Source organism: Leptinotarsa decemlineata, unplaced genomic scaffold (assembly GCF_025532065.1).
Source record: "Leptinotarsa decemlineata unplaced genomic scaffold, Ldec_3_MD MMD2_tig00004204_RagTag_RagTag, whole genome shotgun sequence".
NCBI classification, from domain to species: Eukaryota; Metazoa; Arthropoda; class Insecta; order Coleoptera; family Chrysomelidae; genus Leptinotarsa; species Leptinotarsa decemlineata.
Window position 1 is genome coordinate 649390 of NW_027412603.1, and position 27362 is coordinate 676751.

Consider the following 27362-nt stretch of genomic DNA (forward strand, 5'->3'; position numbering starts at 1 on the left):
GAAACCGAAAACGAATTTCGGCAATGGTATCAGTTTCGGCCGAAACCAAACTTCCTTACAAGGATTATGTTTTGAGGGAAAAATAAAAAAAAAGTTATTTTAATCAGTAAGACTTTATTTTTTTTATCTTTAAATCACTACGTTATGCAGTCTTCGACATTTTTATTTATTGATAATCAACATAAAAAACCCTATTCAAGAAAAAATATCAATTGCACCTTAAAAATACTTAAAATATAGGTGAGGTGTTCATTTGAGTAGATTCAGATCCTTTTTTTAAATATTATTGAAACGTTTTCAAAAATATTAAACATAAAATTACTTATTTGAGTTGTTAACTACTATCACTTGTATGAATTTTAACCAGCCGAACATGACCGATCACAGCGCGGGAACTCTCGAATGCAGTTTCGGTCATAGTTTCGGCAGGTTTTCCGCCGAAACCGAAACTCGTTTTTTTGCCGAAACTCGACCGAAACCAAACTTTCGGTCGGACACTAATTGTCAGAAATCATTGCCAATGATATGATTGCAAATCATCCTTGTTTTTTAAACTCAGAAAATGTCAACATTGACTTTTTAACAAAAAACATATATTCTGATGCTATACCCGAGACCCCTCCAGTTCCGAAAAATAATTTTAAATTGCCACACTGTGACACTGTCCATCCTGAAGTTTTCTCGAAATTCTACGTCTGTATACAAATCCACTACTTCCTCCATAAAATTGACTCTAGGTCAGGGCACTGTAAAACATAACCATTGTAATATTCTCCAAATTCAAATGAATTTTGTGATACTCAAAACAATACCCATGATACCTCGAGCTCGCAACCCATCTTCCTCTTCGCTACTTGAACTATAACTGTCAGTGAGTAATTTGTTCCAAAAAAACATTGCTATGAGATCCATTAAAATAAAAATTGAGGTAATCCAAGAATCTTGTATAAGTACAAATCAAGTCAACGCGCCAAAGTAAATCAAAGTGACAGTTGATAGAATAAAGTTGTCCCGTAAAAAACGTTCGTTGGTGCTAACCATAAACTGAAAAGTAGTTACCAGTCCGGTGAGTCTGAGCGATTAACGGAACATACGCAAAGTGTTACCGTTTGTAACCCGGTATCCGGTTCCCGGTTAATCGCAAAAATCCTTCTAATATTTTATTTTTTTAGTTTTTTGGGATCTTTGGTTGGGATTTCAAATTTCAGATTATCATTAGGAAAAATAAAATATTCTATACAGTAAAAATTTATAATTTTCTAGTCCTTTTAAAATATGCCTCATTTTCGACTGGAAACGAATGTTCCTCAAGATAAAATCCCTGCTGATTTTTCTTCAAAGATATGTGGAATTTTATCAAAATCTTTGGGTAAACCCATAAATGTAAATTAAATATAATATCTTCAGGTTGTTGAATTCCCTTTTGATATATTTTTTTAGTATTGTTGTGCAACAGTCGTTGGAGGAGTTGATATGTCTTGGGGAGGTACTAAGGAACCTGCAGCACAAGCCACTCTAATGAGCATTGGATCATTAGGAGTGAGAGAAAACAAAATTCATGCTAAAGCCTTATTTGAATGCGTTTCTCAATATATTGGTGTTCCTGCAGATAGGTAAGAATGTTTTTCCTCTAAATTAGAATATACTTACCTAATAGTGTATATATAATATAGAAACAGATATTAGTCGTATTAGGGTAACCTATCAGGACGGTCCTAGAACAGTCCAAACTAGACGCACAATTAAGACTTGGTAAGTTTTGCGGGTGTCCGTGCTCAATGAGCGGTCGGACAACTGTTTTGAACTGTACTACCTATACGAGCTTTAAAGTACAATACACAACAAATTCTTGAATTTGTAAAGAATGTCAGATGCAATAACAGATTTCATACTTATTTGATATACAGAGAAATGAAAATGTTACCTATATGAACAAAGATAAAATTTCTAACAATTTTATGCTGACATTCTTCAACATAATATAATAGTTCGCTTGACAAAACAGTGAATATTTGTTGTATGATTGGCAATCCTTTTTGTCAAAAAGTGAATCCTAGCGTTTTGTTCAAATTTTCATTCTAGTGTTAGTAAGATGTAACTGATACTATTTGGTTGAATGTTGGGGTAAATAAATTTATAACAATTTGATACTATATTTGAGATAAATTTGATAAGTATAGCAAACATTATTACCTAAAATGTTTCCTCTTTTCATGTGGAATAATAATAATAAATGACTCCAATTACCACATGTTTACATAAATTCAGATATATCAATAATTTCAAATGTAGTAAAAAGATTGAGTTTGGCTATATGCTCTCATATGAGTACTCATGTCTGCTCTTCCACTCAACCAGAAAAAAAGAAATTGCATTCAAAATCTAGAAAAAATAAAAATGATCATCCAAGTCAAAACAAGATACAGTTTCTGAGTGCATTGTGTCTTGACTAAAAATTCATTAAAAAAAGGAAAGAAATGAAGTAAAACAGCTCGAATATAAAAAAGTTGTATATTATCATCAGGTAATTATAATTACTAATTAGACAACACAACAAAAAAATATTTTTTGAATGTTTCCTACACTAAATTAGTCAATTCCTACTAATTTTGGGGTGATAAAAACGAAAATAACAATGAAAAATTTTTATTAGCTCTGGTTTTTGAGATACACAGTACTTAATCTTAAAGAGTAGTTATACTATACGTGAAAAGTGAAAGTACATAAAACAATATTGTTATGTTTCTTTTAGAATATTTTAAGTACAAAATTAATAAAAAAAAAAACATTATTCTTAGTGTTTTGACAAATAAAAGAAGTTTGTACCACCAAATTTCAATTAAGTCCATCCGATTCATTGTAAGATCGCTGTCTTTTAGCTTGTCTTTTATAAAACACTTCTGGAGCATCCCTACACACAGACCAGCAGTAGTCTGCAAGCATTGCTTCATTCCAACGGCCCTGATATCTCTGTTCCATTAAGGCAATGTCTTGATGGAATCTTTCTCCATGTTCGTCACTCACAGCTCCACAGTTTTGTGGTAAGAAATTAAGGTGAGAGTGAAGAAAATGAATTTTTAAGGACATGTTGCATCCAAGTTGGTGGTAAGCTTGAAGAAGCTCTTTAACCAATGCTGTGAAGTTATCATCTCTTTTGTTACCTAAAAACCCATGTACAACCCCCTTAAAGGCTTCCCAGGCTCTTTTTTCATTTCCTGTTAAAATCATGTCAAAAGCAGGATCATTTACGATTTCACGGATTTGAGGCCCAATAAAGATGCCTTCCTTGACTTTAGCATCACTCAACCTGGGAAACTTTGCTCTCAAGTACTTAAAAGCTTGTCCTTCCTGGTCCATGGCCTTCACAAAGTTTTTCATTAGTCCCAACTTAATATGTAATGGGGGAAGGAGAACATCCTTAGGATCTACAAGAGGCTCGTAAACTAAATTTTTCTCATTAGGGTTTAGGTCTCGTGTAGGCCAGTTCATTTTTTTATAGTGAGATTTTCTATCCCGACTGTCCCACAGACACAAAAAACAACAGTACTTGGTGAACCCTAATTGCATTCCTAGGAGTATAGCAATGACTTTCAGATCACCACAGATGTGCCACTTGTGTTGTTCATATTTGATTGATTGGAGAAGTGTTTTCATATTTATATACGTTTCCTTCATGTGAACTGCATGACCTATAGGAATAGAGGGTAGCTGATTTCCATTATGCAGAAGTACAGCTTTCAAGCTTAGTTTTGAAGAGTCTATAAACAGTCTCCATTCAGATGGAGTGTGATCCAAATTCAAGCAGCCCATCAAACCATTAACATCAGAACAAACTACGAGGTTTTCTTTTTTCTCAAAAAAAGGAAGCAAATCTTTTTGACGCTGTCTGTACTGAGATATTTTCACATCATGTTTTAGAAGATTCCACTGTTGTAGTCTTGACCCTAACAGCTCAGCCTTTTCCTTAGACAAGCGAAGATCTCTTATAAGGTCACTCAACTCTGCTTGACTAATTCTGTGCGGATCACTAGACCTATCGCTTACCTCAAAATCAGGGTCATAGGATGTAGAAGGATGGGTTGCTCCTTCTAAACAGTCTTCATCACCTTCCTCTAAAATTTCATAGTTTTGGGGTGGAGAAGGGACTGGCAAATTGTCTGAGTGTGGTACAGGCCGAAGAGCAGATGGGAGATTAGGGTATTTAACCGTTCCTCTTTTCTTCATAGATAAACCTTGCTTAATGGGAGGAGTTAAGCAGAAATAACAGTCGTCTGTATGATTGGTAGGCTCACGCCAAACCATAAGTACTGCAAAAGCCATTGCCCGGTTTTTATTTTTCAGCCACTCTCGCAATATGACGGAACAAGAATTACAACATATATGAGGAGCCCATGATTTATCTTGGTCCCCAACTTTCACACCAAAATAATGTTCATAGGCTGTCTTAACGATAGGTGTCATTTTACGTTTCTGAGCCTTAAATGTTATTTCACCACATATATAGCAAAAGCTATCGACAGAATTCACACACTTTCGAGGCATTTCAGATCAGCACTTAAATTAATTTAAAAATCAACTTCACACGATAATTTCAATAGCAACCACGTGCGTATAATTGACAAACTCACATAGGTTATGTTTACTACTTAAGAACAGCTGATGAGAGGGGTGTTATGTAAACAAACATGTGTACCAACTGTTGGTGATGAAATATTTCATTTGTTGAAAACTCAATATACATATATATAATATAATGATACTATATCTTGAAAACAAGAGCTAATATATAATTTTTATGGTCACTTTCGGTTTTAACACGTGGAAATACATTAAAATCATCTAATTTCAACCCCGAAACAAAAACTTTGTTGTGTTGTGTTATATGAAAATGTAATAATATATTCCATGCTAATAAAACAAAATAAGAAATGCAGAAAAATAACTGAAAAATTAATTCAACACTACTGAGAAATACATTCATTACAGTACTGATACCACAATGAATATAATTCAATGACAGAACAGAAGAAGGCCTAAGAATATTATTATTATTATTAATTTCAAACTAAGTCGTTGCAATCTCTGTTTCCCTTTGTCTAAGGTGGGTTACATTACATCAAAGTCATGATTGAAAATTGATTTTTTTCAAATGTTTCTGAAATATAATTTAGTTCAACTGTTTCATTACAAAGGGTAATCTGTCGAAAAATTAGTAAAAGAGCCATTATACTCCTACTTTGAAACGAGGTTGTATTTTAGTGAATCCCAATATGGATTTCGGAAAAACAAATCCACAACTCAGGCTGTTTACAAGATGGTGAATGACATAGTGGAGGGTCTTGATTAGTGCAAGCACACTTTCTTGGCTTTATGCGACTTGACCAAAGCATTTGATTGTGTTTCACATGCATTACTCATTGAAAAACTGAGTCATTATGGTTTAAGAGGTACTATTTTGAGTGTTCTCAGCTCCTATCTTGAATTTCATGAATTTCAGTGTGTTGATCTCATAAAATATCAAATCCGACATCAAACCGATACAACATGGAGTACCTCAGGGTTCAGTACTTGGACCTTTTTTATTTATTGTGTACTCAAACAACTTATGTCAAAGTATTACACCAACAAAATGTATTTTATTTGCCGATGACATCACTCTTGTGGAATCGGATAAGTCGCACATCGATTTGATTCGTACTGTTGACGAGAACAAAAACTTAGTCAGAAGCTGGTTCACAAAGAATAAACTCAAATTAAATGAAAGTAAACCACAGAACTTCATTGTCTCCTCAAATCTACTCTATCAGAAAGGAGAAAATGTATCTTTTCTTGGTATAATCATCGACGATCGGTTAAACTGGTCCAGCCACGTAGATTATATACTTCGAAAGCTCTCTAAAGTTTTATTTGTTTTAAGACAACTCAAACCAGTTACCAGTCTAAACGTATTGAAAATATCTTACTTTATTTCATTCTATACTCTCATACAGTACAACAAATTCAAAAAACACTCCGATATACATCAGTATAACACAAGATCTGCAGAGATGTCGAATCCCCAACGGCATAGGCTAGCTGTTAGCAATACAAATTCTCTGAACCTAAATTTGTATAATACTCTCGATAAATCAGTGGAATCCTTGGAATTTAACAAATTCAAAGCCGTCATCAAAAAGTTTCTCCTCGAGAAATATTTCTACAATATAATGGAATATTTGAACCAAGCAAATTCATTAAAAAACCCATAATATATATTTTTTTTCAGCATCAAATGATTGTTTGGTCAGCCAATAATTATTTTCAAATAATAATTTTATTGTGTTATTTATATGTATTCATTTTATGTGTTTAACATTTTATTTTTACTGAGGATACACTACAAAAACACACTTTTGTCTATTTTCCACTATATTTCTTTATTGTTGACGGGTTTCGGCTATTATACCATTTTCAAAACTAACTGATTACATTTAAATCCGAGTAATTTATACCTATATTATTCTATAGTCTATTTCAAAAGAGTGTAGAGTAATAAATCATGAAGTGTCATAAAATTTGCCTGAATTTCGTTGTAGTCCATGGGCGTAGGCAAATCTTAGGATTATTAAACTTAATAATTAAAGTAAATTAAAAATTACAGACATAGATAATAATAAAAGGCCATTTTTGGGAAGTAATTTGGTCTAAAACTAAGTACCTACATGTATTTAGGTAAGTAAAATTTCTTAAAAAAAGATTAAGATTAATTTTAGTGGTTCTTGTAAACTTATTTAATATGCAATTTGGGTTCATATACTTGAGCATGATTTCTCAAAAAAGGGTTAACACTTAGTTCCGAAGTGCCATGTCATTATAATAATCCCTTTTTGACCCTGCCCACCAATCATGCAATACCTATTAAACCCAGGTAATTAAGAAAAAGGGTTTAAATATATTGTAATGGTGTCTTAAACATTCGAGTTATAATAGTAATTGTTACTACACCAATTAAACGTACAGTGATATTGTGATATAGAAATAGTGAAAAAGTTATAAAATGGGGACATTTACTCCAAAGAAAAGAAGTGTAAAAAATTCTCCGCTATCTGTTTGCGAAAAAGTTATAATTTTAAATGTATATGATTGCATAAAACACGATCACCCTAGTTTGTCTGTGCAAGAAAGTGTTGAGCGATGTGCCCGAATGACTGGAATTGGACAGTCCACGATTTTTAAATTATTGCGAGAAAGAAAGATATCAGGCCAGGTAAGTCCATGCAAGAGAAAATCAGGAAGACCAATAAAAATCTTAGATGAAGACACCAAATGTGACATTCGAAGAAAAGTTCATTCGTTTTATTTTAAAAAGGAAATACCCACTCTTGAAAAAATATTTATCGAGATAAGCCAAGATAACGATATTCCTTTGATATCCAGAAAACTTTTATGGAAAACTTTAAAAAGTATGAATTTTGCCTGGGAAAAGCACAATCGAAAGGCACTATTACTGGAAAGTGATGAAATTGTTTGCTGGAGACGAAAATATTTGACAACTATAAAGCAGTACCGCAGAGAGCAAAAGAAAATTTTTTATCTTGATGAGACGTGGATAAACGAAGGTTATATAGTCAAAAAAATGTGGCAAGATAAAAATATAACAAGTTCTCGCCAAGCTTTCATAGAAGGCCTTTCGACGGGTATTAAAGTGCCTTCGGGAAAAGGGAAGAGGCTTATAATTGCTCACATTGGAAGCGAAGACGGATTTTTAAAAGAAGGTTTGTTAAGCTTTGAGTCGTGCCGGACGGGAGATTATCATGAGGACATGAATTCGGATGTCTTCGAAGACTACTTCGGGGAAATGTTAAAATTTCTTTCAGCTGATTCGGTCGTGGTTATGGATAATGCAAGCTACCATTCAAGGCGCTTAGAGAAGGTACCAACTTCAGCTTGGAGAAAGCAAGAAATTATTAACTGGCTGTCAAATAAAGGTATTCAGTTTGAGACGAATTCAGTAAAGAAGGAACTACTAGCCATAGTAAAACAACATAAATCTCGCTTCATGAAATATGCCGTAGAAGATGTAGCAGAAAAGTATAAAGTAACTGTGCTGCGCCTACCGCCATATCATTGCGAATTAAATCCTATAGAACTTATATGGGCACAAGTTAAAGGATATGTTGCAAGGCACAATACCACATTTAAAATGAAAGATGTCAAGGTATTGTTTGATCAAGCCATTATGGAAATCACATCAGAAAACTGGCAAAAAGCAATCCAGCATGCTTTAAAAGAGGAAGATAAAATGTGGGAACTGGACAACTTGGTCGATCAGGTGGTTGACCCTATAATTATAACACCAGGGGATGATGACAGTTCTTCGGATGAAGACTATACTGATGTAGAATAATTTAATTGAATTGTAAATATACTGTAGCGGGATAAGCAATCTGGACAGAGACCAGTGTATCAGTGACAGTGACACTTTTGCTTAGGTTAGGGTTTAGAATTAAGGGTAGTCTGAATAATTATTTTCTCGGAAGGTTCTCGAAAATTGTACCTAGTAATCTCTAGAACATTCAATTAGGGTATAAATAGAGTGTTGTTAAACGTTAAGGGAAGTTCACAGTTTTAGTATTGTTCAAGTGTCAAATTGTAATAACGTATCCAGTAAAGTTCTTGTCGTTTTTGTGAATAAATTGATTTAAAGTCCCCACAAGTGTTTCAATACGTAAAGTTCGTTCGTGTGTGTTTGTGAGTATTTCCCGATTTCGGTTCGTATATATTTTATTGTTACATTTTATATTTTTTTAATAACACTGTTCTGCTGTATTAAATTTTTATTTCCTTTAATATAATTTTTATGAATGCATATTCTTTTGGCAATTATCCCACTAGCGCGCCTCTGGCTCAGTATTTATCCGTCGATAACAATGGACAAATCCCTTAAAACAGGGTGATACCTACCTGCTCTTTATGAAACGACATAATTTTGCAATGCGGACTAGGGAAGTGACAGAATTTATTGACGGATCACCCTGTAGCGCTTTTGAATACTTAATGAGATTTTATTACTCTACACTCTTTTGAAATAGACTATAGCATAAATGATTTGATATACCTGATATCCGGTACCTGCGTTTCATATACCTGTAAAATCCGTGAACATAACAAAGCTTTCAATATAATGTAGGTTTTGGGATCTGGACTATAGGTTCAGGAGAGGACTATTGTTTAATTCAAGTTGTTCGTTGAGGACAATAGAATTGGGATCTTTCTTTGACCTGTTTATTTCCATAGATTCCAACAGATTCATCATTTTCCCTTTTTCGCATGTATGTAGGATCTTTAAATTATCTTTATCTATTTTATGTTTCGAATTTTGAAGATGTTCGTACATTAATGATTTTTTATCCGAAATGACATGTTCGTGGTACCTTGTATCAAAATTTCTCCCAGTTTGGCCTGTATATATGGCAGGGCATTCACCACATTCTATTCGATATATACCAGATCTCTTTCCTTTCTTAGGTTTGGCATTAAATAATATGTTTCCTAAATTTCCGTTGGATGTGTAGGATGTTTGTAAATTGAATTTTGAGAGATAATTTTTATACAAATAGCAGTTAATAACAAAATACCTACCACTCTAGTTAACAACATAATAATGAAATATCAACAAAAATCAATAATGAAAGAACTATACTCAATTTCCACAAGACCAGAACACAAATATGTTAGTATCAATTATGCTGGTAGAATCTCCGAGAATATTAAAAATTATCTCTCAAAATTCAATTTACAAACATCCTACACATCCAACGGAAATTTAGGAAACATATTATTTAATGCCAAACCTAAATTAGAGAAAGGAAAGAGATCTGGTATATATCGAATAGAATGTGGTGAATGCCCTGCCATATATACAGGCCAAACTGGGAGAAATTTTGATACAAGGTACCACGAACATGTCATTTCGGATAAAAAATCATTAATGTACGAACATCTTCAAAATTCGAAACATAAAATAGATAAAGATAATTTAAAGATCCTACATACATGCGAAAAAGGGAAAATGATGAATCTGTTGGAATCTATGGAAATAAACAGGTCAAAGAAAGATCCCAATTCTATTGTCCTCAACGAACAACTTGAATTAAACAATAGTCCTCTCCTGAACCTATAGGCCAGATCCCAAAACCTACATTGTTTTGAAAACTTTGTTATGTTCATGGATTTTACAGGTATATGAAACGCAGGTACCGGATATCAGATATATCAGGTATATCAAATCATTTATGCTAGAATAATGTAGGTATAAATTACTCGGATTTAAATGTAATCAGTTAGTTTTGAAAATGGTATAATAGCCGAAACCGGTCAACAATAAAGAAATATAGTGGAAAACAGACAAAAGTGTGTTTTTGTAGTGTATCCTCAGTGAACATGAATTTCCACAAAATAAACAATTCGTCAATCGAAGAAGTGATTTTATTTTTAATTGCAATGTTTCTCTTTATGTACTGTGTCCTGCCATAAATGTATTTATACTTAACATGGTTAAATAAAACTCTATCTCTATCTATGGGGAAATGCAGAGTTTAATATAATAACTGATCAGGATTTCGGGTTTGTGAAATACACTTTATTTATATCACAGTAACACAACAACATCACTATCGTTTCTATTGACTGACAGACTACTACTCGATCAGGAATGAGCTTCCAACCATTACATCTTGTGCTTCCATCTATATGAAACAGAATGAAATATTACAATACGAACCGTAAATATAAATGCAACTAACAAAGTATATGAAATTTGAGGGTCTTTGTTTAAGTACAGAATTGCTAACATTAACAATCAAGAATGCAATCAAGGGTTCTCACAAGAGACAGGCTGTGCACAAACAGGGGTGCTAGTTATGGTTCATTCTGTGTACTGTATGTACTTTTCTGCTCATTTGAAATCTGGTCAGAAAGCTAGGTTTTAGACTATTATTGACATTATGGAAAAACCTAAATCAAGAATCATTGATCAAAAACAAAGGAATTTTAACTAGCTTCTGAGAAAATATTTGATTATACTTTTCAAGTTGTTATTGAATGGAAGAAACAACAATTTATGTCTAGTGTTTTAGTCATTAACCGAAAACGGTAATGCACTCCATGCTGAGTTACTTTTAATATTTCTTTCTAGGATGTACATTTGCTTCATTGACTCACCATCCAGTGATGTTGGCTATAATGGGACCACATTTCATGACATATTTGGCAAATAATGTCATTAACCATATGTGTACTGTAATTTTATATCATATTGCTGTTGGTGTATAAAATAGAGTATACATTTTCATATTTTTTATTTCATAACCAATAATCCTTTCAAACTTATTGGGAGAATGGGAAAATTAATAAATGGACAAAAACTATTGAGGCCACTCAATATAACAATTTTTTTTTATGATTTTTACAACAAATTCGGTATATTCCCATCAATCGATTGAATTTACTATACAGGCTGATTCACGGTGGATGGCACATTAGACGTTTCTGGTGAACCAGACAACGGATCACTTTGAAAATTTAATGGAGGGCATATTCGGACATTCTCTAGCCAACTAAAATATTTTCGACAATGCGGTGTTGCCGCTTCTATTAGAAAGCAGTAGCAACTTTGATTTTTCAAATGGAACACTCTGTATATAATATTATTTTTGGGATCTCCAACAATTGCCCGACAACTTTTCTTGATATTTCCCTATACCTATCTGTTACCGTTTTCGAAATAAAAATTAATTTCAATTTTTTTCTTCGAAAATCATGACTTCTAAAAATGCCGATATCTTTTAGTTAAGAAGTACTAAGATATCGAAATTTGGTTTGGAGTTAGGTGATACTTGGACACTTCCCACATGTTAGCCTAATGTCCGTTACTTCAATACAGGGTGGTAAAAAATACAGTTTTTTCGTTTGCTTGAAAAAGTTGCTGAAATTTGATTATTTTAAATGGAACACCCTGTATATTATTGAAAATTCGGAAAGCTGCTAAAATTTGCTTTCTTTCTATGTATATCATACCTATACCTAACTAGTCAAGTTTCGGACTTATGGACATTTATTTGTGAAAATGTCCCTTCAGAATGGTATTTCCATTCGGTATTTGGTAAGCAAGCCATGATTACTATTTGACAGTAGCGTTGTGACATTCTCCTAATAATATCGACATTTTCGTCACTTCAGAAGTTGCAAATACCTTCAAAACGATGGAACAAAACTATTCAAACGAAGTTCTTATGAATTTGTTTATTATTTTTGGACAGTGTGACAAAATTATCAGCAGAACATGTAGAAAGTTCAATGAAATGTATCCGAATCTACCGCCAATGAACCTCAAGAAATTTATACGAATTCAGAACAATTTCAATGCATTTGGATCAACTTTAAAAGCACCAAGAAACTTGCCTCGACCCGTAACTTTCGAAGACAACCAGATTAATGTCTTAGCATATTTTCACGCATTTCCCGAGTCATCGATAAGAAGTGCTGAAGAAGATTTGGGTATAAAATATTCATCAGTTCAAAGAATCTTGCGAAGACATAAAATGCATGATTATAAATTCACCAAAATTCAAGCAATGAAGCCTCAAGATCCTCAACAGAGAGTAGAATTTTGTGAAATGTTGTTGACACGCATTCAAGAAGATCCACTTTTTTTAAATAAAATTATTTGGACTGATGAATCGAAATTTTCGAGAGAAGGGATTTTCAATAGAAAAAATCGTCATTATTGGTCCAGTGAAAATCCTCACGTCACAAAAGAAGCCGGATTTCAAGAAAAATTTAGTTTTAATGTCTTCTGCATGTTGATGGACAACAAATTGAGGTACGTGATATACGAGGAGTCATTAACATCCAGAAGCTACCTGAATATTTTGGAGAATACTGTAGACAGTTTCGTGGATAATCTGCCACTCGAAGATTATCGAAACTGTTGGTACCAACTAGACGGAGCTCCTGCACATTGCACAAGAGAAGTGAGCGCAGAACTGGATAGACTATTTGACGATCGATGGATGAGGCGCTTGGGACCATGGAATTGGCCAGCGAGATCACCCGATCTTAATCCATTAGATTTTTATTTGTGGGGAATGTTTAAAAAAAAAGTTTACAAAATACCAGTGCGTTCGAGAGATGAATTGTTAGAAAGGATTGCCCAAACATTTGAAGATTTGGATCCCAATGAAATCAGATCTGCCACCACGAAAGCAGTCAACACCCGCATTTTAAAGTGCTTGGAAGTGAACGGCCAGCGATTCGAACATATTTTGAAATATTCCACATGATTGTTTTACTTTTTTATAATTATTCATATCAATATTTCCAATTTCAAGTTTCTTGGTGCTTTTTTAAAGTTTATCCAAACATATTGAAATTGTTCTGAATTCGTATAAATTTCTTCAGGTTCATTGGCGGTAGATTCGGATACATTTCATTGAACTTTCTACATGTTCTGCTGATAATTTTGTCACACTGTCCAAAAATAATAAACAAATTCATAAGAACTCCGTTTGAATAGTTTTGTTCCATCGTTTTGAAGATATTTGCAACTTCTGAAGTGACGAAAATGTCGATATTATTAGGAGAATGTCACAACGCTACTGTCAAATAGTAATCATGGCCTGCTTACCAAATACCGAATGGAAATACCATTCTGAAGGGACATTTTCACAAATAAATGTTCATAAGTCCGAAACTTGACTAGTTAGGTATAGGTATGATATACATAGAAAGAAAGCAAATTTCAGCAGCTTTCCGAATTTTCAATAATATACAGGGTGTTCCATTTAAAATAATCAAATTTCAGCAACTTTTTCAAGCAAACGAAAAAACTGTATTTTTTTACCACCCTGTATTGAAGTAACGGAGATTAGGCTGACGTGTGGGAAGTGTCCAAGTATCACCTAACTCCAAACCAAATTTCGATATCATAGTACTTCTCAACTAAAAGATATCGGCATTTATAGAAGTCATGATTTTCGAAGAAAAAAATTGAAATTAATTTTTATTTCGAAAACGGTAACAGATAGGTATAGGGAAATATCAAGAAAAGTTGTCGGGCAATTGTTGGAGATTCCAAAAATAATATTATATACAGAGTGTTCCATATGAAAAATCAAAGTTGCTACTGCTTTCTAATAGAAGCGGCAACACCACATTGTCGAAAATATTTTAGTTGGCTAGAGAATGTCCGAATATGCCCTCCATTAAATTTTCAAAGTGATCCGTTGTCTGATTCACCAGAAACGTCTAATGTGCCATCCACCGTGAATCAGCCTGTATGTGTATTCATGTAAAGGTGTGCCACCCAAGTTCTTTGCTAAAATTGAATAACTTACCGACAAATCTGAAAGAGTAGTCTTTAAGAAATCATAAATAAGCCATCTTTCTGAAAATTGTATATTGTGTTTGAAATTTACAGGAAGGTCAAATTTTGAGGTGATTTTTGGTGACTATCATTTAATATTTTTTTCAATATTCTACATGAAGGATTGGGCTGGGATAAAAATGAATTATTATTTCAGATTGTTGTGATAGCATTTTTTTTTCAATATTGAAAATTTTGGGATATAGAAACAAATACGAAAAAGCAATAGTGGTATTTCACCTTGAAAGTTTTTGTTTGTTTCACTATTAACAATTAGTATCAATACATTGAAGTATACACTTCATACTTTTTTGACTAATGCAATCTTGAAAACAAATGTTTTGTATTTTCGAATTTTGAACTGAAATTGATTATTTTTTGGTTTTCTGTATTTTTATAAATATACCTAGTGTTCGTGAAGTTTGAACTTATGGGCAAGTGAACATATGTATATTGCTAAAGGCAAAGAAAAAGCTTTAAGATTTTTCGATATCTACAATATAAAACTAATATTATGAATATCTATAGTAATTGCTGTAAAATCGCAATTATTAAAATTATTATGCAGGAACCAACCTACTTCAAATATTTACATGGTTAACCATAGTCAAGACTTATTAATGCATAGAACTGTTTGTGATATGAGAAACTTGCAATTGTTTCCAAATCCACTACTCTCTTTACATTGCATCCTTCACGAGTATTTCTTAGATTTCCTCAGAGCTTTTTAAGGTACTTTTTGTATTGGTTCCATACACTTGACGTCCTTGCATTTTTGAAGAGTTTTTTCATTGTTGCCTTCTCTGATAACAAGGCAAAGGTTTTTTGGAATTTGGTAAATATCAAGACTAACCACGTAAAAAGTAAAAAACAGGAAATCACATTAAATGTAGATGATGAAATATTAGCAGATAAAACACAGGTAGCAAATATTTTTGGGAAATACTTTGCAAATTCTGTCAGAGAGAAGCTAGACTCTCTTAACCTCCCCGTTGATCTGTGCACAAAATCACCCGTCACAATTCCGAATTCTATGTTCTTTGCTCCTGTGACTGAACATGACATCAAATCTATGGTGTTAGGCTTGAAAAAGAAATTTTTCACTGGCGTAGATGAAATACCAGCAATTTTACTGAAAGAGTCCATTGACAATATCTCAAGTATATTAGCCATTATTATAAATCACTCTGTCATTAGTGGAGTGTTTCCAAATAAATTGAAAATATCAAAAGCAGTTCCGGTCTTCAAGACTGGGGATACCCAGTGCGTGGAAAACTACAGAATGATATGTCTGCTGAGCTGTTTTTCCAAAATTATGGAAATGGCAGTCTATAATCAAATAACATCATACCTAACTAAACATAATTTATTAACCCCACGACAGTTTGTATTCCGACCTGGCTATTCTGTCGAAACAGCCTCAGCAGATCTTGTACAATATATACATGATAGCATCAACGAAAATAAGCTTGTGGTTGGACTATTCTTCGATCTGTCTCGTGCATTTGACATAATCAACCCTAGGTATCTACAAATAAAACTGGAAGCTCTAGGCATCCGAGGTCCAATTAAAAAATTGATCGAGTATATAATTTTATCAAATCACGATCAGTACAATCTCGATTGTTCTCATTATTGTGTGAAGATTATGGCAGCAAACATAAAATACTACTGCTCCATACAGAAGTGCGACGGCTGTCTCGGGATAAAACTTTAACAAGGCTATTTGAAATCAATTACAGCCGAATTACCAATGTTTCTTTCAGATACTTCTTTTGATTTGAAAGACCGTTTGTACGTTGGTTGTTGGTTGTTCCGACTACAATCTCTCATGGCGGATATCTTTAAAAAACTGAACGAATTAAATTTAACATTGTAAGGTAAGTAGATATCAGTATTCCAGGCCTGTAACAAAATAACTGCATTAAAAAAAATAGATTTTTGTATTATTTGCGTTGGTAAGGAAGAAATAAAAAGCTTTAGGTACGTCACTCAGTGAGTTTGTTAGCGATAACGAAATTAGACACACAATCAGACACAAGTTTGGAGTAACTACCTATACAAAACGACGCCTCTCAAGAATTTTTGGCGAAGAATCCATTATGAATATCCGATGTTTGCCAAAATGGCTCTGGATATTCTTCTCTCATTCTAAATAACATATTGGTGCGAAACAGGATTCTACGGAAGCCCGGTCACGACATACCCCACATAGCAATAAATATTCCAGGTATATTTCATGAATATACATTTAAGGATATTGTATTATGCTATGAATATGCCACATATATATATATATATATATATATATATATATATATATATATATATATATATATATATATATATATATATATATATATATATATATATATATCTTCTGGAGAATATTCCCTGGAAGTGCTCCTGGCGAACCTTTGATATATTTTAAGAATATTCCTTGGGAATATTCTTGGAATATCTTATAATATTCTTAGAATATCTAAGGTATATTCTATTAAGAATATTCCAGGGATAGAACCCGAGGAATATTCATAAAATATTCAGGATATTCTTAGTTTATTGTAGGAATATACAACAGAGAAACACCATAGAATATTCTTTAAATATATTTTATGAATATTCTAGGAATATTTGGAATATTCCAAGAATGTGACGAGTAACCGCTATTAGGCATGTATATATTGCATTTTGATACAAGATTCACACAAGTAATAAAACACATAATATTCATAAACAAATATATTTTAAAAACAATATACACTGAAATATTTGACGTTTCAACCAATATTAAAAATATAAAATCTAATTCAAAATATTTATTCACTGAATAAAATATTCCTGAATACTGTCATATTACAAATGTATTCAAATTAGGATGTTCCTACTCTCAAACAAATGTATACTAAAAAATATACTAAAATAACAACTCTGTGAATTCATCAGCACTAATTAAAAAATAATAAATATATCATTTCATTGAAAAAGAAAAAGTGTATTACATCAAGAAATAGGTTAGGTTAGGTTTCTCACTTAAAAAAATAAACCCACAAATGAAGTATTTAAAATGAGTGGTATGTTGGGTTCTTCAATGAATTTCACTTATTTAAAGTTATCCAAACTTTGCTCACCAGAATAGTTTTCCTTATATTTGTCCAACAATGCATCAGCCAGTGTTTCAATAGTAATACCTGGAACAAAATGTACATTAACGTTCATTATCACTATCTGAAAGTGGCACAATAAAACTGGAATAAAAATCAAATAGATATTTTTCGCATAGGTTACTCATGAACATTTACAACATTTTATGACTTGGAGAGCAACTTGCATTGTCTTGTTGAAAAGTACTCATTACGTTTTCAGTTCCTTGGCGCACCTGCCTGTACCAGGTACCACTCTGTTTCCTTTTGGGCAAATTGATACTATCTTGAAAACGAGTGATAAAAATTATGAAAACAAATGATACAAAAGAATGTGTCATTCACTTACTTTTCTGTATTGAAGATACACAACTGAAATCACTCTAGTTCAAACATGTACAGCTAAGTCAAACCAACAAATCCCACACACCAACTCTCCTCGAACCTAAAATGAGGTATAGTAGGTTAATCACCATGACTTTACTATCGATACTATTGCATTTTACTTACTTCTCTTAAAGACTGAATATATGCAACTCTCCTGTTTGAAGTTCCAAAATCAAACTATTCGCTGTACTGCAAATTGAACAACCCCAAATTATAAATGGTACACTGAACGTGACATAATTATACTTTGATAATAACACCAACACACCATGCATTACACACGCGAACCTGCCACGTCAACCGCCATGTTGAATCAAATGTCGAATTTAACGCAAATGTACCATGCATTAAGGGACAGCCGCTTTCACAGAGCTTATTCGACTGTCGCGCGCTACACTTCAATTGACCAATGAGAAACGTTTACTCCAATTCGTCACTTCCCCATTTCTCTGTTTCCAGGATTTTTCGCTTTGTAATTAACTAATTTCAAATACAAAAAGACAAATAGGATGAGAATTAACCAATTTATTGATGCAATTGGTTCATTTATTGGCCCATTCAAATTTTTTTGTCGTTTCCAACAGTTGCTGTTGGAACAATTCATCCAGAATCTTTGCGTTTAGTTCAAAAACTGGTTAACACTATCAGGGTTATATACATTAGGTTATGCTTTCGATTAAGATAATTCAATATTCCATTGTATAGAATATTCCAAAATATACCGTGGGGATATATTCTAAGAATATACCATATGGTATATTCGATCGACAATATTCTTAGAATATTCAAGGGAGAATAATCCATTTATAGACATTCTATGCACATTCTTTCGGGAATAATCCTGCCATATTCATTCAAGCATATTCTATGAATATTCTAAAGGGATGTATATATTCCAAGAATATTCTATGAATATTTGGAATATATACGTTCGTTTTATGATATACAGGGAATATTCCATGAATATCTAGTGCTGTGTGGGACAATGCTACTAATACACTGGTACAGGTATGTGACGTCACTTGTGGAACGTTCAGAGATATTACGTAACTTGTGCAACGTACAGATATATTATGTCACATTGGTATGCGTAATTTGAAATATAATGAATGACTGGTTTTCTATTACTTTTTTCTATACATTTATATATGTTAATAGAGTAGTTATGTTAATAGAGTAGTAATTAAATTAGAATCAATGATTGGTAGCAATGCGGTGGTTTCGTAACAATTTATTCAAGAAATATTTCACAGAGGGTTACACTCGGCCTGAAATCGTGCTTTTTTTTGTTCTTTCACCATAATTTATGCATTTCTGTTAGGCAATTACAAATAATATTGAAAAAATTGAATCTGAAACGAAAAAATGTTGAAGAATCACCAACAGAGGATGTGGTTTTTGGGGTGTTAGAAGAAATTGAAGATGGCAGTGGAACCTGCCTAGGATACAAATCGTTATGGAGAAGGTTAAAACTGGTATATGCTATTCAAGTGAAAAGGAATACTGTTTTGGAAATACTAAGGATAGCTGATCCGGAATGTGTTGAGGCAAGGTTACGTAGGAGGCTAAAGCGATGTAAATAAATAGTTCCAAGGCCCAGTTTTATATGGCAAGCACATAGATGGTTATGATAAATTGAAGCTATTTGGTTAAGCAATCCACGGAGCTATAGATGGATTTTTCAGAAAAATATTGTGGCTACGAGTAGCTTCAAGTAATAACAATCCTAAGATAATAGCGTCATATTACTAAAACAATTAGACAATTGTAAGTTGTGCCTACATTGCTGAGAACAGATGAAGGAACAGAAAATATCATAGTCGGATATTTGCAAAGTTATTTAAGGTATTGTCACAATGATAATTTAGCAGGATTCAAGAGTCATATTGAAGGAAAGAGAATTTCCAACAAACCTGAATGTTTCTGGTCACAAATGCGACGGCAGGGTATGAGTTCTTGGATAAGTTTTTTCAAAGATCACAGTATGAATTATGATGATAGTGACCAACTAATTATGGAAAGTCTCAGATACTGTTTTGGTTCTATTATTTGGGGTGAACTAGACCTTTTGGCGAAAGGCTGGAACATACATACCATAAGGAAACAAAAAAAAAACTTGCATGTGACAAGCCACAAATTATGTATGATGTTTCCTAGTGACATGATTTATGTTTGATTTTTATGGCTTACCTTAAACGATTATATAATCAATACTGTACCTCCAATTTTTCTCATAAATTCAAACCTCTATCAGATAATGAAAAAAATGCTTATATTGCCATTTGAAAAAATTAGTTTGTGGTTACCTCCAGTCAGGATAAGAGAATTATGGTACTATAGTAACCTAATAATTTGAAACATGTAAGTATTTTCCCAACTATAGAAAAATGGGGGTGTAGTCAAATCTTCTGTCTCTCTTGTTTAGGATAGTAAATAAGAGATTTGTTTTATTCACTATTATTATCGTTTGTATTAATGTTTTAAATATATTTGTGTTCAAAATACCTTTTTTCCTTTGTGTTTGAGAGGCTTGTGCAAGCATACCTTTTAACGTGGGTTGTAACGCAGGGAACCGGTGACCTTGCTGGGATTTGAACCCAAGGTATTATGGGTGAGAAGCGAATGATCCACCAATACGACCCATGGTATATGTTTGTAAAAATTAATTTCTTTCAATTGTATGACATGTGATATTTATTCAGTCAAATATTAAATAAATTGGTTAACAACCATGTCTCGACATAAATAATACATAGGTAAGTGTAAGTAGAATTTTTCTGAATTATCTAGAAAACAAAGAAAATAACACAACAAAGTTTTTGTTTCGGTGTTGAAATTAGATGATTTTAATGTATTTCCACGTGTTAAAACCGAAAGTGACCATAAAAATTATATATTAGCTCTTGTTTTCAAGATATAGTATCATTATATTATATATATGTATATTGAGTTTTCAACAAATGAAATATTTCATCACCAACAGTTGGTACACATATTTGTTTACATAACACCCCTCTCATCAGCTGTTCTTAAGTAGTAAACATAACCTATGTGAGTTTGTCAATTGTACGCACGTGGTTGCTATTGAAATTATCGTGTGAAGTTGATTTTTAAATTAATTTAAGTGCTGATCTGAAATGCCTCGAAAGTGTGTGAATTCTGTCGATAGCTTTTGCTATATATGTGGTGAAATAACATTTAAGGCTCAGAAACGTAAAATGACACCTATCGTTAAGACAGCCTATGAACATTATTTTGGTGTGAAAGTTGGGGACCAAGATAAATCATGGGCTCCTCATATATGTTGTAATTCTTGTTCCGTCATATTGCGAGAGTGGCTGAAAAATCAAAACCGGGCAATGGCTTTTGCAGTACCTATGGTTTGGCGTGAGCCTACCAATCATACAGACGACTGTTATTTCTGCTTAACTCCTCCCATTAAGCAAGGTTTATCTATGAAGAAAAGAGGAACGGTTAAATACCCTAATCTCCCATCTGCTCTTCGGCCTGTACCACACTCAGACAATTTGCCAGTCCCTTCTCCACCCCAAAACTATGAAATTTTAGAGGAAGGTGATGGAGACTGTTTAGAAGGACCAACCCATCCTTCTACATCCTATGACCCTGATTTTGAGGTAAGCGATAGGTCTAGTGATCCGCACAGAATTAGTCAAGCAGAGTTGAGTGACCTCATAAGAGATCTTCGCTTGTCTAAGGAAAAGGCTGAGCTGTTAGGGTCAAGACTACAACAGTGGAATCTTCTAAAACATGATGTGAAAATGTCTCAGTACAGACAGCGTCAAAAAGATTTGCTTCCTTTTTTTGAGAAAAAAGAAAACCTCGTAGTTTGTTCTGATGTTAATGGTTTGATGGACTGCTTGAATTTGGATCACACTCCATCTGAATGGAGACTGTTTATAGACTCTTCAAAACTAAGCTTAAAAGCTGTACTTCTGCATAATGGAAATCAGCTACCCTCTATTCCTATAGGTCATTCAGTTCACATGAAGGAAACGTATATAAATATGAAAACACTTCTCCAATCAATCAAATATGAACAACACAAGTGGCACATCTGTGGTGATCTGAAAGTCATTGCTATACTCCTAGGAATGCAATTAGGGTTCACCAAGTACTGTTGTTTTTTGTGTCTGTGGCACAGTCGGGATAGAAAATCTCACTATAAAAAAATGAACTGGCCTACACGAGACCTAAACCCTAATGAGAAAAATGTAGTTTACGAGCCTCTTGTAGATCCTAAGGATGTTCTCCTTCCCCCATTACATATTAAGTTGGGACTAATGAAAAACTTTGTGAAGGCCATGGACCAGGAAGGACAAGCTTTTAAGTACTTGAGAGCAAAGTTTCCCAGGTTGAGTGATGCTAAAGTCAAGGAAGGCATCTTTATTGGGCCTCAAATCCGTGAAATCGTAAATGATCCTGCTTTTGACATGATTTTAACAGGAAATGAAAAAAAGAGCCTGGGAAGCCTTTAAGGGGGTTGTACATGGGTTTTTAGGTAACAAAAGAGATGATAACTTCACAGCATTGGTTAAAGAGCTTCTTCAAGCTTACCACCAACTTGGATGCAACATGTCCTTAAAAATTCATTTTCTTCACTCTCATCTTAATTTCTTCCCACAAAACTGTGGAGCTGTGAGTGACGAACATGGAGAAAGATTCCATCAAGACATTGCCTTAATGGAACAGAGATATCAGGGCCGTTGGAATGAAGCAATGCTTGCAGACTACTGCTGGTCTGTGTGTAGGGATGCTCCAGAAGTGTTTTATAAAAGACAAGCTAAACGACAGCGATCTTACAATGAATCGGATGGACTTGATTGAAATTTGGTGGTACAAACTTCTTTTATTTGTCAAAACACTAAGAATAATGTTTTTTTTATTAATTTTGTACTTAAAATATTCTAAAAGAAACATAACAATATTGTTTTATGTACTTTCACTTTTCACGTATAGTATAACTACTCTTTAAGATTAAGTACTGTGTATCTCAAAAACCAGAGCTAATAAAAATTTTTCATTGTTATTTTCGTTTTTATCACCCCAAAATTAATAGAAATTGACTAATTTAGTGTAGGAAACATTCAAAAAATATGTTTTTGTTGTGTTGTGAAATTAATTCTCTGCATGTGTTTGAGTCACGACGTTTCAACAGTAACATATACTGTCTTAATCAAGTGTGTAAATTCACTTGACAGATACAGAAAATTTTCTTTGTTTTCTAGACAATGGAAGACGTACTCGTACTTATACATTGTCAACCACTTTCAAAGACATAGGTAAGTATTAAGAAATTATTAAGTGACAGTTGCTCTTCAGAAACGAACAGAACTATTGACTGTTTTTCATATGGCACAGTCAGTTTTCTACTAATATTTTTTTACGAAAAAGTCTTCTATTGATTGGCCTATTGTAATAGAATCTGGCGGGTGCTGTGTATTTTCATTTATTTGACAATAAAACACGCATTCTTAAGGACATACTTTTATTCGAAAATCTTGACTTCCATAAGCCAGTTCACACACACCCACAACATCCTGACCATGGAACACACACACACCCTAAACCTAAGGTAGGTTCACAACAGCGGGTTGGAATGACAATAATGACATATCAGATCTGAAATAGATTCAACAGCTTTATTGGAGATGTTCATAACCATTCTTCCCCGAATCACAATACAATACAGCTCATAAATTATTGTGGCTGTAATGAAAGCATATTCATAATTATAATAGTTAAAATGAGAAATGTGGATAGTTCTTGAATAAATCGGTACAGCCCAGCACATAACCAATATATTTTCTGTGAAATGAAACAAAACTCATCCTCATATTGTAGAGTAATAAAAGAATTTCAGAAAGAATTTATTGTTTCTAACAGAGCACAGAACAAACGCGTTCCTTCTTTCAATGTTTTTGGTGGATGGATACTGGAAAATAATATTTTCAATAGTTCTTCAATGAGTGGATCACACATAAGTGGCTTTTGTGAAAAAGTTTCTTCCAAATAATTAATTTCTGTTTCTTCCACATCTTTTCCATAGGCAATTGTATCAAATAGCTGTGGAATATCATACATAATTTGTGGTTTGTCACATGGAAGTTCTATATTTTTTTGGTTCCTTATGGTATGTGTGTTCCATTCTTTCACCAAAAGGTCTAGTTCACCCTGAATAATAGAACCAAAATAGTATCTTTGACTTTCCACAATTAGCTGATCACTATCATCATAATTCATGCTCTCTTTGAGATCTTTGAAAAAACTTATCCAATAACTTATACCCTGTTGTCGCATTTGTGACCAGAAGCATTCAATTTTTTGGTTGGAAGTACTCTTTCCTCGAGTTTGATTGATTTTTACTTGTAGTTTTCACTATCATATATATAATATAATTGTTATTTTCAACTATTCTTTTTTAATTATTCTTTTTTACTTGTTTCAGGGATTTCAAATCATTTTATATAGTAGACAATGGAAGTCCGAACTAGTGAAACCTAAATTTTAATTTTTCGATTTTTTTAAATATTTAAGTAACTGAATTTTCTAGGTCTAGGTACAATTTATGATAAAGTTTTCATGGTTGAAATCCATATTCTGGTTTGCTTTCAAATAATCGAATTAGATTTCAAAATGTATCTTCCGTTTTGTTTAAAACTTTTTTTTGTAGTGAATCACCGGTAATTGAAAATATTCAAATATTTCATCTGTAGTATAAAATTTCGCTAACACTTATAATTCTTAAAATATGATTTTATTTTGATTTTCTTTTGAACAACTTATCAAGGCGGTTACGTATAGCGCCATCTGCCCGCGAATAGCTCAAGCAATAATTGATAGTTACGTATCTGCCCGCGAATAAATCAAAAAATATCAATTATATTAGCAATAATGCCGATAATTCTGTCAATACAGATCCCGAGCTTGAGAGTTACAAACAAACATAGGTACATACAAACATACATACAGGTGAAGTTAATATAAAGCGTGTAATAATAATAATAAAAACAAAGATAAATATTGTTCATTATCCGACAAACTTTTCATAAGATTACTTTGCATATTTGAAATAGGAATGTATTCTAATTCTGAAGAGTTGTTATTAACCTGTCGAAATCAGAGGTAACAAATTTAACGTTTTCAAAATTTATTGTTGTTCAGAAGTCTCATGATTTGCAGGATAGAAAAGTGATATTTTTAGATCATTACCGAAGTGTTGAAATATCATTTTTTCTATACTTTTCAACTATAGACAATAGCTGCCTAGCAGGCTGTAAGTACAGTTTATCGCCATCGTTACACTATTCGCGCCGAAGCTATAAACACCTATATATTACGCCTTTGATGAATAACAATGTAAAAAGTGAGAGTTTGAAACACGAGCGTTGTTGAAACACTTCTCATCAGCCTATTTATGTTTAAAATCTGTTTTTCCAGCTGTTGCACCCCTACGAACGATAACCCTCAGAAATCGAAACTTGTGCGAGCTAAGGATTAACGAGGTCTTACCTTTTAACGTGTGATTCCGAACACGAGTTGGACGATAGCAAGTGAAAATCGATCGTTCAGCCTGCTTGAACCAACGACCACCACGGCAGTGGTGAGTGAGTGAGTGAACAAAGCACCCACGTCGTACCGACCGGCTACCGATGTACTAAGATGTCTGTGGTTTGTAAGCTATGTAATGTTTTTACATGGTTACTCAAATGTAATAAAAATACCATGACGATATAATGAATTCTGACAAAAATAATGAACTTATGATGTACTGTTTGGAACCTTTGGTGTAGTAATGAATATTACTGGAGTTTTTTCCCAACACCAAATCGTTATTTTTACACCTCGACACGGGTTTCAATCACTAAGTGATCATCTTCAAGAGGAAGATAAAACTGAAGATGATCACTTGGTGATCGAAACACGTGTCGAGGTGTAAAAATAACGATTTGGTGTTGAGCAAAAAAATTCCAGTAATATTGAATATTTTCGATATATTCAGGAAAAAAAATGTCGATTTTTTTTAATCGTCCAATATATATAACCTACTTCATGTTTTCTTCCATAAAAAGCTCAATAATATTTGAAATTCCAAATATTTCGGGAACTTCACTTTAACTGTTAACAGACATTTTCTTCCTCGCCTATTACGGCCAAAAAATTTTTTTTGATATGGTACGTGATTTCATCTGTATGTTTTCAGTTTTGCGAAATACAAAAATTCTTGGCACTCGAAATATATATGTTACTTTACTTATGGTCTTGTTGACAATTATTTTTTTCCTCGCCTATCACGGCCAAACAAATTGATTTGACTCTGTATATATAACATTCCATATGTTTCCTTTCCAATGTAGCTCAATAATTTTTGGCACACGGAATATTTCGGGTACTTTAGTTGAAGTCTTGTCTTGTTTGACATTCGAAATCATTTGGGTAGATTATCGATAGTCTCCTCACGGATTTGTAAGACTTTATGTTGAGTATTGTATCAGAAACATGGTCTTCATGTGGGTTATGTTTATTCACTGGAAGAATTTCAATCATCAGAAACAGCTACTCTATCCCGCATATTATTTTCCCTACGTCAGGAAGTGTGGCTAGGAAACTGTGGCTAACTTCACACTAATCAGGAATTGTTTGTTTGTTGTTTCGGTTGTATTGGTTTGGTTTTGTATGGAATGCCGTTTTACTTTTTATTGTCACAAATATTCATTCCTCAATTTATTCAACTAACAATGTATTTGTTTGAATTTAATTGATTCATGCCTTTGTTCGACACATTAAAAACGATTGTTCCCAAAATTTGTTCTATTTTAAATGACACTTGATTTAAAATGTTACATGAATTAATTTGTTTGATGAAACGTTGCGAACAGTTATAATATAGATTCATTGTTTGAAATTTTTGGAAGTAAATGTTTGTCATATATACTTTTTTTGTAACTATCGAATAATTTACTACAATTTCTGTGAAACATGAATAAAATGGTTTGTTGATAATTATAGTTACATGAATTAAAACGATTGTTGATAATTTTAATTCGGCGCTAGCGTCGAACGGATTCTTGCAGAAGCATCTGGCAACATGATAGTTTAGTGATAGTAACACAATATTCCGTCCGACCGCAGCGCCGAATAAAAATTATCAACAATCAATTTAATTCATGTATCACCTAAAAGCAACAATCAAAACAATTCATTTTTACAAAATACCAATAGAAAGTGAAACGGCGTGTCACACCGTTTTACTTTTTTTAATATTCCTTTGAAATGATCTGAATTATTTTGTTTGTTGAATTTCTTTGACGAATCCTACGCTTCACATTAAAACCACTCATGATAAATATAATATTGTAATGTTTTCACTATGAACAACCTGAACCATCAATTTCTGTTCAGTTGGGTAA

At 33.1% G+C, this 27362-nt stretch overlaps 1 protein-coding gene and 2 long non-coding RNA genes across 3 annotated transcripts; 2 read left to right on the top strand and 1 right to left on the bottom strand.

Annotated features, from left to right (window-relative positions):
* Positions 1 to 1109: 1109 nt before the first annotated feature.
* On the top strand, positions 1110 to 11332 carry LOC111515623 (macrophage migration inhibitory factor homolog). The gene is made up of 3 exons (XM_023171840.2): positions 1110 to 1383; positions 1441 to 1613; positions 11177 to 11332. The coding sequence occupies exons 1-3, from the start codon at positions 1276 to 1278 to the stop codon at positions 11256 to 11258; spliced, it is 363 nt and encodes a 120-aa protein (XP_023027608.1). The 5' UTR covers positions 1110 to 1275; the 3' UTR covers positions 11259 to 11332.
* LOC111515624 (uncharacterized) lies at positions 10600 to 16633 on the bottom strand. The gene is made up of 2 exons (XR_002723569.2): positions 14985 to 16633; positions 10600 to 10727 (listed from the first exon to the last, which is right to left on the bottom strand). It is a non-coding gene; the product is annotated as an uncharacterized lncRNA (long non-coding RNA).
* Positions 16634 to 23175: 6542 nt separating this feature from the next.
* LOC141483783 (uncharacterized) lies at positions 23176 to 26955 on the top strand. The gene is made up of 2 exons (XR_012466288.1): positions 23176 to 23234; positions 25393 to 26955. It is a non-coding gene; the product is annotated as an uncharacterized lncRNA (long non-coding RNA).
* The last annotated feature ends 407 nt before the right edge of the window (positions 26956 to 27362 follow it).